Source organism: Manihot esculenta, chromosome 18, assembly GCF_001659605.2.
Source record: "Manihot esculenta cultivar AM560-2 chromosome 18, M.esculenta_v8, whole genome shotgun sequence".
Taxonomy (NCBI): domain Eukaryota; kingdom Viridiplantae; phylum Streptophyta; class Magnoliopsida; order Malpighiales; family Euphorbiaceae; genus Manihot; species Manihot esculenta.
Window position 1 is genome coordinate 12,100,688 of NC_035178.2, and position 14,078 is coordinate 12,114,765.

The following is a 14,078-nucleotide window of genomic DNA, read 5'->3' on the forward strand; positions in this document are numbered from 1 at the left end:
GAACTTCAAAATCCACGAAGGCAGTCCCTTCCCTACTATTGATAAAAGGAAGAAGATGGCGGAGAACCTGTCTTTGCTCCATGATAACGAGATGTTGAATACTGCCGAGGTAAATGTTGAATTGAAAAAACTTTTGAAAAAAAAATTATTAAAATATTTTTAGCATATTTAAAATTTAAACTTTACATATTTCTACCATTAAAAAAATAAATTAAAATAGACTCTTTTTAAAATGAATATAATAATATAATTAGTTTATTAATACTGATGATCTGAGATCCAATATAATAGGGTTTTTGTATTGAATAATAAAGCTTAAAACATTCTGAGGAGGGGACTCCTCTTTTATACATTGTCTTGCTTGCTGGTGACGTGTAAAGGTCTCTCCAGGATTGGGCCACGCGTCTCTGCCATACAGATTCGGGTGTACTAGGGTATCAGCTGCCTGTTACATGCGTAACGGCCTCTGATTCTCCTCATGCGTACGTTCGAGCGGATCTGCCAGGCTGTCTGGTGAGTACTGTTCTGGACCCCGGGCTGGGCCAAGAGTTGGGCTGGACGCTGGGCCTGAGAGGGGTCTGCTGGTCAGGGATCAGACTGGACTGAGTGAGGAAGCTTGGTCGAGCCCGGCCCGGAAGCTGGAATGAGCCAGGCTTGTTGGGGGGTATCAAGTGCGTGGGCCTCTGTATCATGGGCCTTTGGCTGCGGTCACGCCCCTGTTCTGGGGTGAAGAAATCCAGCGGTCATCAATTGCCCCTTCACCTTCTCGGGAGTTATTGCTCCAACTGCCGAGGGGGTGAATATCAAGAACCATCATGGCCGCGCCTGTTCGTGTCCAGGTGTCTTTATAATACTCTTTCATTTTTTTGTCTTTGCGCAGTTTCTGAATCTTATCTGCTCTTTCCTCTTTCGGACTTTTCTTTATTCTCCACGTTCTCGATTATTTTTGCTTTCCTGTCATTGTTATCTGGACATGTCTTTTCTTTCTTTTCTCATGAACATCTTCTAAGGATTCTGACCGCATTAATTGAGAATTCGGCTCTGCCTTGTCCTGCAAAACATAAACTTTTGGATATATATATTAACCTCACCTCTTTACCATTCCCAGGCACTTTGTTGGAACAGAGAGATTTTCTTATTTTATCTGTGAAGGATCCATTTGGTGCCTTCTTCAAGCGGGCGAAGGCGAGCTTGATATTACATTGCTGTGTTGCCCCAGGAATTTGTTTTAATCTTACTTTTATCATCTCGACGGAAAATTGTGCTAACTTATCTCTGTTTTGGGACTCTTTCGTAGTACCTGAGACGAAGATGAGTCAATTCAAAATTTCAGAGGAGTGGATGTTACCTCTAAGGAGTTTGAATGTTGCTTTGGGGATCCGTCTGGTAGGGCGGTCGATGGGTGGGACCGTTCGGCAAGTTGCTGAAATTGTTTTGCCCAGATCTTCTGGCCGACCTCCCCCATTGCTGCCTTCTTTGGATATGGATGGAAGGGGCTCAAGTGCTCGGTTTGTTGTTTTCTTTGATGTGAAGCACCAGTATTATTAGTTTCGTTGATGTGAAGTACCAGTATTACGCGAGACTGAGATCTGCTACAGTCAGTCAAGCTTCTGCTGGTACCTTCACACGTTAGCCCGGCGATCCTCCTGAGGTCGTAATCTGAAGCCCATGTTTTTTTATGCGTGATATACACACAGCATATGACATGTGAGTTTGTCACGCGTATCATACTTGGGCAACCGAATGCCGACCTATAGAGGATCCATGGGAAACGCTTATGAGGATTAACTTCTTGGCTTTCTGCAGCTCTTTCTGCCAAACTCACATATCGAGCTGCGAGAGTTTCTCCGAACCGAAGACCGAAGTAGTAGGATAGGTGATAACGATGTAATTGTTGATGATGATGTATATGGTTATGTAAATCCTTTAAGGATAGTCTTTCGTCCCGTAGTGTAGGCCTTTGTAACGTGCTGTAATGTGCTTTTCTTTTAATGAAGTTCTCGTTTTCGTTCATACTTGAGTTGTTCTTTCTCTACCATGGATGGAGTACTGAAACTGCTTTTCTTCGTAGCTTTAACTGAAATTTGTTTTTTTTTTTTTTCGAGCTGAACTAACTGTATTCCTGAGCCGGACTTCGGATCTATTTAGCCAACTGGGCTTTCGTATTTCCAAACTGGGTTGTCGGACCGATCTATGAGCTTGGTCTCTACTTAGATGAATTGAGCTTTGAGTCTCCTTCATCCGGGCTCTCAGGTGCGTTGTCCGAGCTAGACTAGCCGACCTGAGAGCTCTGTCTTTCGCTTAGTAAAATGAGCTCTGGGTTTCCTTTAGCTGGCCGGGCTCTCAGGTCATGTTGTCCGAGCTGGACTGTTCCGACCTATGAGCTCGGCTTCTGATGAGTTGAACTCTAAGCTCTCAGCTCAGTATAGATCCGAGGTACCCTTGTTTTAACAAGTCAAACCTTATATATTGTATGTGATGAGTAGGTCTAACCTTGGTGAAGTGATGAATCTTGTGGGTTAAGTTGTCTTGGCTGGAGATCAGGTCTGAACAAGTTGGGCTTGCCTGGGCCTTTAAGTGATGGGCTATCATTGTGGACCTGGCCCTTGGTAGATGTAGACAAGCCCAATCGATCATCCTTTTGCCCCTTTACCTTCTCTCCGGTTATTACTTAACCGTTGAGAGGGTAAACTTCGAGAGCAATTAATGATCGCGTCGCTCCAAGACAAAACTGTTCAGATCAACGTTCCGTCTCATCATTGCCTTTCATTTCGAATTCCTTCTGTCTTCCGAAGAAATTAGCTCTCTTCTGCTCTCTGTCTTCCTGCGACTCCCTTTGCGTTTTTCACCTTATTGTGTTCTCAGGTACGCTCCCTTGTTCTTCAATGGCAAGTTCAAAGCTTCCTGATGTTGTTAACCTTGAGTCGCGTATTACGTCTTCCAATATAACTGATTACATCTCCCGGAGGCTTCTAGATACTCCGTTGTATTTTATTCGAGCACCTCGTCCAAATGAGAGGATAGTTCTTCCCTACCCTCCCCCTCCTGGTTTAGTGGATCCCCAAGAGGGTCGTAGCATAGTGTTTTTCCTAAAGCAGAGAGAATTTGGTCTACCATTTCCTTTTTCCCCTTTCTTTGTTGAGGTCTTTGAATACTTTGGGGTAACTCCTCGAATGTTATCCCCAAATTCCATTTTATTCATGTCCTGTTTCGAGTCTATCTGTCTGTGTTGGGGTTTCACACCTACGGCCTGTCTGTTTGTTACTTTTTTCCGCCTGGTTAGGGCGAAGCAAAACTTCTATTACTTTTCCCCCCGCAATGGGCTATCTCTTCTTACGGGCTACAAGGATTCTATAAAGGGGTGGATAGAGAATTTCCTTGTGGCGGAGCTGAAACTAGGGTCCTGCCGATCGTGGGATGTGGGCCTAAGTTGGGGGGAGATCTTTCCGGGCTGTAATGATCTGCCCGAATTGAGTCTTATTGAGCAGGTTGGGCTGCTTCGACTGACTTCCGTTGAGAGGAAGTATGATGTCGAGAAGTGTATGTTTGCGGCCAACCTTAGGGATATCCAGGACACGGGTATAGTGCGTTGTCCGGCTATTCTGTTTCTTCGTTGTTAAAAATATCAGATAATATGCTGAGTCTGTATAACTTCTTATTTTTTGCAGCTTCTGAGGTTAAAATGGACGGCATCAAATTCCCCAAGAACCTTGAACTGTCTCGGGAGAACATGCACGCAATTTTTGACGCCTTCGGGGATGGGCGTTCTGTAACTGAGATTGCTATAGAACTAGCTCAGGTCGCTTCCTCCGAGAAGGTCAGCCGGCCTTCTGGTAAAGCTTCTTCTCGAGCTTCCAAGCCGAGCTCTTACAGCACTAAATCAGCTCAGCCATCTAGCCGTGGTGGGTTGAGCTCAAAGTCTACTGAACAAGTGGGACAGGGTGCTGCCCATTCTACTGAGGAGGTGTCAAGGGGAAAGTTTAAGTCCTCTGCTGAAGACAAGGAGACCTCTGGGACGGGGATGGAGATCATCCTCCTAGGGGGTCAAAGTCCAGAGGTTTCTGGTGAAAGTGCCCCTGCCCCTGTGAGGACTGAACCTGAGGGTTCTGAGGGCATTCCAGCAAAGACCGGAGGCAAGCGCCCAGCCTCTTCTGGAAAATCTGCCTCTTCTCCTGTCCGGAAGAAGTCCAGGGTTGCAACAGGATCTTCTCCAGCTCTTCCTCCCATTGGGAAAGGGAAAGGTGTTGCTGCTGACCCGTTATTGCCTTCTCCTGGCAATTCTCTAAAGACGTCGGGTATTACATCCGAGTCTCCGGCCAGTGCTGTTGCCGACCTTCTTAGGGAGCAAATGTTTGGTGGAGCCACAGAGGCCTCGGATCCACGCCTTCTTGCTCTGACCGGCCTTTTAGCCAGCTTTACCAAGGAGCAAGCATCCTTCCAATCTCGCTCTCGTGAGGAGCTCGGATCGTCCATTAGGGAGATGCTTCTAATGGTAAGTCATTTTTCCCCCCCTCCTTTCAGTTTGCTTTGTTTCTTTTTCCTGATGGTTGCGTTTTCATGTTAGGTGACGGGCCTCTTTATGGAGGTGGATATCCGTGATCGCTCCCTCCGGGAGTCCGTAGATCGTCGAATTGAAGAGGCACGTCTGGAGGAGAATATATCTGCCACCAGTGATGCGAGGGGCAATTTGGTAGCTGCTCGGGAGCAGATCCAGTCCCTCCAGGTGGAATTGCATTCTGCGTTGGAGGCCCTCAAAAAGGCTGAAGAGAAAACAGCCGAGACGGCAAAGCATACCTCGTCCTTAGAAGATGAGTTGTCTCGGACTCGTAATGTTCTCCAGGAGGCTGATGAGAGAGCAGCTACCTTGGAGGTTCGCTGTAGAGGAGTGCTAGAGCAGCTGTCCTCTATGATAGAGGCTCTCAAGGAGAGAGATGAGGCCGTTAGCCAGAAAGCTGAAGTCCAGCGCCAGTTTGATGCCTTAAAGGCTGATCTCGAAGGACTTCAGACTCATCTGGAGGAAGTAAAGGCTCAAAGAGAGATGGCCTTAGCTCGGGTGCAGGTCCTTGAGCAGGAGTTGAGCACAAGCTCTGACCGTATCAGAGACTTGACTTCCTCGGCTGAAGAGTTCGACCTTCGCCAACAACAGCTGAAAAATGAAGTCAGAGTTTTGGAACGTAAATGTTTAGCCCTGCTTGAGGTGGTAAAGTATGCCGAAGGGAAGGCTCAGCTGAAGCGCGATCAGTACATAGCGGAGTATCAGGAGTCTGATGAGCTAAAGGGTAAAATTGAGCAGGCCTGTGAAGCTCATCTTCAGGACTACAAAGATTCTTCTGAGTTTGAGGAATTTGTAGCCGAGGCTTGTGAAGAACATCTTGATGAGTATAAAGCTTCTAGTGAAATGAAACAGACTATCTTTGATAAGGCCTACCGCATGTATGTAACTGGCTACAATCGCGGTTTAAGAGAAGCTAGACAGGCTCCTGATATTCCTTTGGCCAAGCTTCGTAGGCGCGAAGTGGACTCAGATGGCGAGTCAGTGCTGTACGGGGAGGATGATTTCCCTTTGCCCCGAGGAGATTGCCGGAGGAACCGAGATCGGCCAGCTGAGTCTTCTTCAGAGGGATCCGAGCTAGGGTCGGAGGAGGACGATCCTGATTCTGTGAAAGAAGGCCTTCATCCTAGGTCAGAAATTGCCCCTACTATTGAGAGCTCTGGTCCAAAGGATTCCGAGCTTCCTTCAGTGGTGGCTGTAAATAGAAATAGTGAGGGTGTTCTTATTGATGTAAGTCCTTTAAGGACTATTCATCCTCCTTCCTCACCGGAGAAATAAATTGTAATAGTTATTAATGGAATAGTAGTTTCCTTTTTGTTTTTCATATTCTTTGACATGTATTTTTACTCTTCGTATGTGTAATGTAGGCTTCATATGTTTATTCAGAAGCTCTAAATTAATCTTAAGTTGTGAGTTCAGCTCTTAGCTGTCGTCTGAGAGATCAAATTTCGTACCCATTTGATGGCAACTGTCATGCTAGTGTTTGACTTCTAGTCCTTCTTTCTTCGTTGTGACTTTGTATATTTATTTTAAATAAACTGATTTAGGCTTTTGATTATAGCCTTAGTATCCTCCTAAGGATTTGTGAGTTCTTCTATGGAGGGAGCTCGGCCTTTGTTTTTGGCTTTCGTATCTTGATCTTTTGAAGAAATGAATCTATCCGAGCTAGGAGCTCGGTCTTGGGCTTATCGGTCCGAGCTGTGAGCTCGACTTTTTTTTTTTTTTTTTTTTTTTTTTTTTTTTTTTTGCAGCGCCGGACCTCTCTATGTTTGTGAGGTCGGAAATATAGTTTTGTAAGTTGTTCCTGCATAAAGTTATGGAAATTTTCGTTTTTCGGGGATCCCTGAAGTCCTTCACCAACTAATCTTACCTTCAGGAGGTCTTACGAGATCCTGGCTGTGCCGGGGTGACCTTGGGGCCTCACCGGCTATCCTTTATTTTGTTTTTTCGGGAGTTCTACGGGATCCCGGTCTTCTTCTTTACTGAGGTCTCTATGTCTTAGGGAGGTTTTCTTTTGCCAGGAGATCTTGGGGATCCAGGTCTTGTAATTCCGGGACGACCTATCCTGGTCTTGTAATTCCGGGACGACCTTGGGGATCCCGGTCTTCTACCTCCAGGAGGTCTCTATGTCTCAAGGAGGTCTTCTTAGTGCCAGGAGATCTTGGGGATCCAGGTCTTGTAATTCCGGGACGACCTATCCTGGTCTTGTAATTCCGGGACGACCTTGGGGATCCCGGTCTTCTACCTCCAGGAGGTCTCTATGTCTCAAGGAGGTCTTCTTAGTGCCAGGAGATCTTGGGGATCCTGGTCTTCTGCCTCACCGAGGTCTCTATGTCTCAGTAAGGTTTTCTAGTGCCAGGAGATCTTGGGGATCCTGGTCTTCTGTTCGGGAGATCTTGGGGATCCCGGTCTTCTACCTCCAGGAGGTCTCTATGTCTCAAGGAGGTCTTCTTTCGCCAGGAGATCTTGGGGATCCTGGTCTTCTGCCTCACCGAGGTCTCTATGTCTCAGTAAGGTTTTCTAGTGCCAGGAGATCTTGGGGATCCTGGTCTTCTGTTCGGGAGATCTTGGGGATCCCGGTCTTCTACCTCCAGGAGGTCTCTATGTCTCAAGGAGGTCTTCTTAGTGCCAGGAGATCTTGGGGATCCTGGTCTTCTGCCTCACCGAGGTCTCTATGTCTCAGTAAGGTTTTCTAGTGCCAGGAGATCTTGGGGATCCTGGTCTTCTGTTCGGGAGATCTTGGGGATCCCGGTCTTCTACCTCCAGGAGGTCTCTATGTCTCAAGGAGGTCTTCTTTCGCCAGGAGATCTTGGGGATCCTGGTCTTGTGTCCGGGAGATCTTGGGGATCCCGGTCTTCTACCTCCAGGAGGTCTCTATGTCTCAAGGAGGTCTTCTTTCGCCAGGAGATCTTGGGGATCCTGGTCTTGCATCCGGGAGATCTTGGGGATCCCGGTCTTCTAGTTTTGTTCTTTCTTTTTCAAAGAGAAGTAACATTCTTAATGGAGATAACATCATTGCGTAAAGAATGGCGTTATTTTATTTATTTGTGCGTTTCAGAGTACAATATTTTTCTTTACATATATGTCAAGGGAAGTACCTTTTTAAGTGCTGGATGTTCCAGGCGTGGGGCTCGGGGTTTCCTTGCATATCTTCAATTCGGTATACCCCGGGCTTAACCACTTTTGTCACCTTGAATGGACCTTCCCAGGTCGGTGCTAGCTTGCCTGCGGCTGCTCTTTTTCCTGTAGCTTCCAAGTTTCTTAAAGTTAGGTCTCCCACCTTTAAGCTTCTTTCTCTGACCTTTTGATTATAATATCTTGCCGCTCGTTGTTGATAAGCAGCAGTTCGGACTTGTGCTTCTTCCCTAACTTCTTCAAGAGCATCCAGGTTGCTTCTTAACTTGTCCCCATTGGTGTCCTCACTGAGAAATTGAACTCGATAGTGGGGATCTGTAATTCAACTGGAACTACGGCCTCTGTACCATAAGCGAGTGCGAACGATGTTTCCTTAGTGGGTGCTTTGGGAGTAGTTCGGAGTGCCCATAGGATACTATTGAGTTCTTCTGCCCAGTTTTCCTTTGCACCGTCCAGCCGCTTTTTTAATCCTTGGAGGATTGCTCTGTTAGTGACTTCCGTTTGACCATTGGTCTGAGGATGGGCCACGGAGGAGAACTTATGCCATATGCCCATGTTCGTCGTGAAGGTTTTGAAGGTGCTGCAGTCAAATTGTCTGCCGTTGTCTGAGATAAGCACTCTAGGTATGCCAAATCTGCAGATGACATGCCCCCATACAAAATCTATCATTTTTCTGGCTGTGATTGTTGCTATTGCTTCTGCCTCTGGCTATTTCGAGAAGTATTCCACAGCCACTACTACAAATTTCCTTTGCCCCGTAGTCTTGGGGAAAGGTCCCAGAATGTCAATTCCCCATTGTGAGAAAGGCCATGGACTGGATATGCTTGCTTGAGGAGTGGCAGGGGTCCTGATGGCATTAGCAAATCTCTGACATACGTCGCACCTTCGGACAAACTCTTCTGCTTCTTTCTTAACAGTAGGCCAGTAGTATCCTTGCCTGAATATTTTGTTAGCTAATGTCCCTGCTCCCTCGTGAGCCCCACATAGGCCTCTATGTATTTCCTCCATTATCTTTGCAGCTTCTTCCGGACTCACACATCGGAGCCATGGGCTGGACTTCCCCTTTCTGTATAAAGTTCCCCTTATTACTTGGTAGTTGGCAGCTCGAGCTGCTATCTTTCTGGCTTCGTCTTTGTCTTCAGGGAGTTCGCCCTTCTCCAAATATTTTAGATAGGGGCTCATCCACGTTGGGTTCTGATCCACTTGCAGTACCGTGTTTGTCTTTTGGAAAGCAGGTGTGCGGATATGCTGTATGTATACTTCGTCAGGGAGCTGTTCTAACTCTTCTTTGGTCAATCGACTAAGCAGGTCTGCCTCCTCGTTTTCATCCCGAGGTATTCTTTGAAATCTGACAATAACTCCCCGCTCTGTGAGCCCGGCTTCTATAGCTTTTACTTTATCAAGATAGTTCTGCATGATGGGGTCTCTGGCTTGATATACCCCGGTTACCTGGTTGATCACCAGTTGAGAGTCACTATTTACTTCGAGGTCGGTTACCCCTACTTCCGAGGCTACCAACATCCCATTCACCAAGGCTTCATACTCAGCCATATTGTTAGAAGCCTTGAATTCTAACCGTAACGCATAACACACTTTGAAGCCCTCCGGCCCCTTAAGCATTATCCCTGCGCCGCTGCCCTCAGATCCTGATACTCCATCTACATATAGCTTCCAGCTAAATTCTTGGGGAAGCTCTCGCTCTCCTTCCTTTCTAGGCATCTCCGAGGATGATTCTTCCTTCTCCTCGTTGAATGAGCATTCTGCTATGAAGTCAGCCAGCGCTTGGGATTTTATTGCTGTCCGAGGTCGGTATTCCAGACAGTAGGGGCTGATTTCCACGGACCATGCTAACATCCGTCCTGAAGTTTCCGGCCTACGTAGGATCTTCTTTAAGGGTTGGTTCGTCATCACAACTCCTTGGTGGCCTTCCAGATAAACTTTGAATTTCCGGACTGCTAACAACAAGGCATAAGCCAATTTTTCAATGTTCGAGTACCTGACCTCAGTGTCTCTAAGTACCTTGCTGATGTAGAAAACAGGTTTCTGCTCTCCTCCTTCTACCCTTACTAGTACCGCGCTGATTGCCTGTTCTGAGGCTGCCAAATATATCAGAAGCTCTTCCCCTTTCATGGGACTGCTGAGCACGTGAGGCGAGCTAAGATATTTCTTAAGTTCCGCGAAAGCTTTTTGGCAGTCTTCCGTCCATTCGAAGCTTGGTACCTTTCTCAACTTTTTGAAGAATGGTAAACACTTTTCTGCTGACTTCGACATAAATCGGTTAAGCGCCACCACTCTCCCGGTTAATCTCTGGACGTCCCTTACGCAGGTCGGCTCTGGCATATTCAATATGGCTTCTACTTTCTCCGGATTAGGCTCAATGCCTCTTCCACTCACCATGTATCCCAAGAACTTTCCTCCCCTGATGAAAAAAGCACATTTTGCTGGGTTTAACTTCATTCTGCCAACCATTGTGGGTACATTACTTCCCTAATAAAGCCTGCCTCTTCTAACTTCTGCACTTCCTCCCGGGTGGCTTGCTGTTTTTCTCTTCCTACTACTCTCTTCTTTTGCTTCACTGGTCTGGCCTCGGGGAGGACATTCAATCGGTGTGTCATCACTTTTGGGTCAATTCCTGGCATGTCTGAGGGCTTCCATGCGAAGGTCGACGCGTGACCTCGGATCAGAGTCATGACTTCAGCTTTTTGTTCTTTGGTGAGGTTGGCGTTAAGACTGAAAACCTTGCTTGCATCTGCTCCTGATAAGGGGAAGGTCTCCAATTCTCCGACTGGCTCTGTCCGGGCTTCTTTTGTTTCATCTCTGACCTCCAGAACTTCCGAGTCGAGTGCTTCTCCAGTTGAGCTCGGTTCTGTTACTGTGGCCAAGTATACCGCCCTTGCTTCTTCCTGGCTGCCCCGAACCATTCCCACTCCTTCTTCCGTTGGAAACTTAAGTGCCAAATACCTGATGTTGGTGACAGCTTCAAAGCTAAACAACGCCGGCCTCCCTAAAATCGCATTATAACTCAGTGGGAGTTTAACCACCAAAAACACCTCATGATGGGTGCGAGCTCTGGGTGCTTCTCCCAAGGTAAGGGCCAGCTTCACCTTCCCTTCTACAAATACCGGTGCTCCTCCGATCCCTTTGATGGGTGACTGGTCCCGAACCAGCTGTTCCTCCGGGATTCCCATCTGCTGGAAAACCCGATATGGCAATAAATTGACCTTACTCCCATCATCCACCAGAACCTTCTTCACCCGAAAATTATGAATGACTGCTTCAATAACAAGCGCGTCATCATGGGGCATCTGAATGCCCTGTGCATCTTCTGAAGAGAAAACGATGGCCATGGGTGAGTGTTCAACGATCTGCATGACCTCGCCATTGCTGATCTCTCCTTCCCGGTTTCTCTTCTTTCCTCGACGGCTCATCCGTCCTCCAGTTCCTCCAACAATCATATTAATAGTCCCACTAGACCCATCATTCACTGGTCCAGCTCCGGTTCTCCTGGGCATCTGGGCTGCCGGACTGGGCGGAGGCCTCTGCCCCTCCGGTTTCTTCACAAAATTTTTGAGATGCCCCCTTTTTATCAATCTTTCAATCTCCGTGATTAACTGAAAACAGTTATTTGTATCGTGGCCATGTGTCCGGTGGTACTGACAATACTTGTCAGGATTCCTCTGATCTGCTTCCGACCTCATGGGTTTAGGCCACTGGAGGAACTCCTTATCCTGGACTGCCATGAGCACTTCGGCTCTGGAAGCGTTGAGGGGAGTAGGCTTCTCAGGAACCCAAGGGGGGAGCACTCGTGGTTCATGAGCCCTGGGAGGAGGGGGGGGCCTTTGATCCCTTCTTTCCCAGGCCTGCTTATATGGCTCAGGCCTCTTCCCACGCTTCTTCTCGTGTTTCTCCAGCCTTCCTTCCTCCGGGGCTTTCTCTTTTCCTGCCACCCCTTTAGCAAATCTACTCGTTACTAAGGCGTCATCCTGCCTTATGTACTTTTCCGCCCTCTTCATCAACTCGGCCAGTGAGGTCGGAGGTTTCCTGCTCAAAGAACCAAAGAACTCGGCAGAGGTTGTTCCCTTTTGCATGGCCTCTACCGTCCTTCCTTCGTCGAGCTCGGGAATCTGCAGGGCCTCCGTATTGAAACGGGCGACATACTCTCTGAGAGATTCACCAGCTTTTTGCCTAACTGTTTCCAGATAGCTTGTCTTCCTATCTGCTGGCACCCCGGCTACGAACCGGCTGATGAAGCGGAGGGCAAGGTCTCCAAAACTTTTAATGCTTCCGGCCTCCAGGCTGTTGAACCATGCCCTCGCTGGTCCCGAGAGCGTTGTTGGGAACACCTTGCACATCAGAGCATCTGACAGAGTTTGCAACTCCATGAAGGTCTTATAGTTCATGACATGTTCTCTCGGGTTTCCAGCCCCATTATAGGCCGCCATCGGCGGCATCATAAACTTTTTGGGAACAGTCTCCTGCTGCATTACCTTTGAGAAGGGAGAAGAAGTAGGCAGGGAGGTTTGGCTTTGGTCTTTCTTACCTAACTCGGCGAGGAGCTGTTCTCTCAGTTTCTTCAACTTTTGGTCCACCTTCTCGTCTTCTGGGCTGAGTTTTTTCTCCAGGTGGTACTCCTGCTCCTCTGCTTCAGTTCCCGTCCACCCGGTTAGTTCGGCGGAATAGTTATCCACCTCCTCATTTTCTATCATCTCTCTCGCCCTCCTCCCATGGATTCGGGCCTCCGGTCCTTCCTCTTCGCCGGCTCTTCTCCCTCTTTCTTCAGTATCGCGGCTGCTGGTTTGAAGACGGTCAGGTGCAGGTCGGGGGTCATTGGTTTGAGGTTCCTCTACAACCGGAAATGTATTTGCTGGGGTGTTGAGGCCTCTTTGTTGCATTATCTGCCCCAACCAGTGGGCTGTATTCTGTAACTGGAGAGCCATGTTTTGAAGATCTTGGTTAGACAAGGTGACAGCGGGAGTGTTCCCTGCCAAACTTGGCGAGGGATTAAGAGGAACATGTGTTTGGTTGTTTAATGCCGTAGGACTAGAAAAGGAGAATTGTTGCCCCTCTTGGGCAGAGCTTAGGTCATTTGGGACGTTAAGGTTACTTTCTTGGTGATTAGCCATCGTGGATCTCAGTGGGTTTCTTTAAGAGTGAAAACTCCGGTGATGAAAAGATCTCCGTCGTTTCCCACAGACGGCGCCAATTGATGATCTGAGATCCAATAGAATAGGGTTTTTGTATTGAATAATAAAGCTTAAAACATTCTGAGGAGGGGACTCCTCTTTTATACATTGTCTTGCTTGCTGGTGACGTGTAAAGGTCTCTCCAGGATTGGGCCACGCGTCTCTGCCATACAGATTCGGGTGTACTAGGGTATCAGCTGCCTGTTACATGCGTAACGGCCTCTGATTCTCCTCATGCGTACGTTCGAGCGGATCTGCCAGGCTGTCTGGTGAGTACTGTTCTGGACCCCGGGCTGGGCCAAGAGTTGGGCTGGACGCTGGGCCTGAGAGGGGTCTGCTAGTCAGGGATCAGACTGGACTGAGTGAGGAAGCTTGGTCGAGCCCGGCCCGGAAGCTGGAATGAGCCAGGCTTGTTGGGGGGTATCAAGTGCGTGGGCCTCTGTATCATGGGCCTTTGGCTGCGGTCACGCCCCTGTTCTGGGGTGAAGAAATCCAGCGGTCATCAAATACTAATTATAAATATATTAAACATTAATACTCAATATTAAATATTTTTTTAAAAAAAGTAATTATTAATTAAAAATATAAACAAAATTTGAAATTAAAATAAATAAAAAACAATGAATAAAGGAAAAGAAAAAAGAAAGAGTTATCAATAGCTAAATAAGTAATTTTAATATAAATGATTTTAACTGAAATCATTTTTCTATCAAAATCTTAACCATTTTGATAAGATTTGATTTTAATTCGAGATCAATTCTCATAAGATTGAACTTTTATATTATTAATTTTACCAAATTCAAAAATTATAAAAATAAATTTATTTCTTTTAAATTTTTTAAAATTATTCATTCCAAACAAGAGGTTTACATTCAGTAGTGACCGAATTATGATCTCTCAACTTTGTAAAATTTTCATTTTTATTTTTATTTATATATTTTTTAGAAATTTTATTAAAAATATAATTTTGAGATCTCCAATTTTATAAAATTTGTATATATATTTTTATATTTTTCATTATTTTTCATTTATATATATATTAGAAATTTCATTAAAAATATAATTAAACATGAATTTACCATATAAAATTTTGCTCATGTATTCTAAGTAAAATTACTCTCATTTAATTCTGCCGATTTATAAAAGTTTAGTGTATAATTAATAAAATTTTAAATGTAATTAGTAATATTTATAATTAATTTTTTTTT

General features: G+C 46.2%; 1 protein-coding gene across 1 annotated transcript; it reads left to right on the plus strand.

The window, feature by feature from the left end:
- The first annotated feature begins 55 nt into the window (after window positions 1-55).
- LOC122722403 (kinesin-like protein KIFC1) lies at window positions 56-5,952 on the plus strand. The gene is made up of 5 exons (XM_043953097.1): window positions 56-109; window positions 3,800-4,174; window positions 4,565-5,124; window positions 5,683-5,782; window positions 5,920-5,952. The coding sequence occupies exons 1-5, from the start codon at window positions 56-58 to the stop codon at window positions 5,950-5,952; spliced, it is 1,122 nt and encodes a 373-aa protein (XP_043809032.1).
- The last annotated feature ends 8,126 nt before the right edge of the window (window positions 5,953-14,078 follow it).

What these genes read in the sequence shown, in the direction of transcription:
- LOC122722403 (XM_043953097.1), top strand. Translation starts at nt 56, where the DNA reads ATGGCGGAGAACCTGTCTTTGCTCCATGATAACGAGATGTTGAATACT. An exon ending in AGATGTTGAATACTGCCGAG is followed by an intron (nt 110 to 3,799) that starts GTAAATGTTGAA and finishes GAACTAGCTCAG; the next exon opens with GTCGCTTCCTCCGAGAAGGT. An exon ending in TTGACTTCCTCGGCTGAAGA is followed by an intron (nt 5,125 to 5,682) that starts GTTCGACCTTCG and finishes CCTTCATCCTAG; the next exon opens with GTCAGAAATTGCCCCTACTA.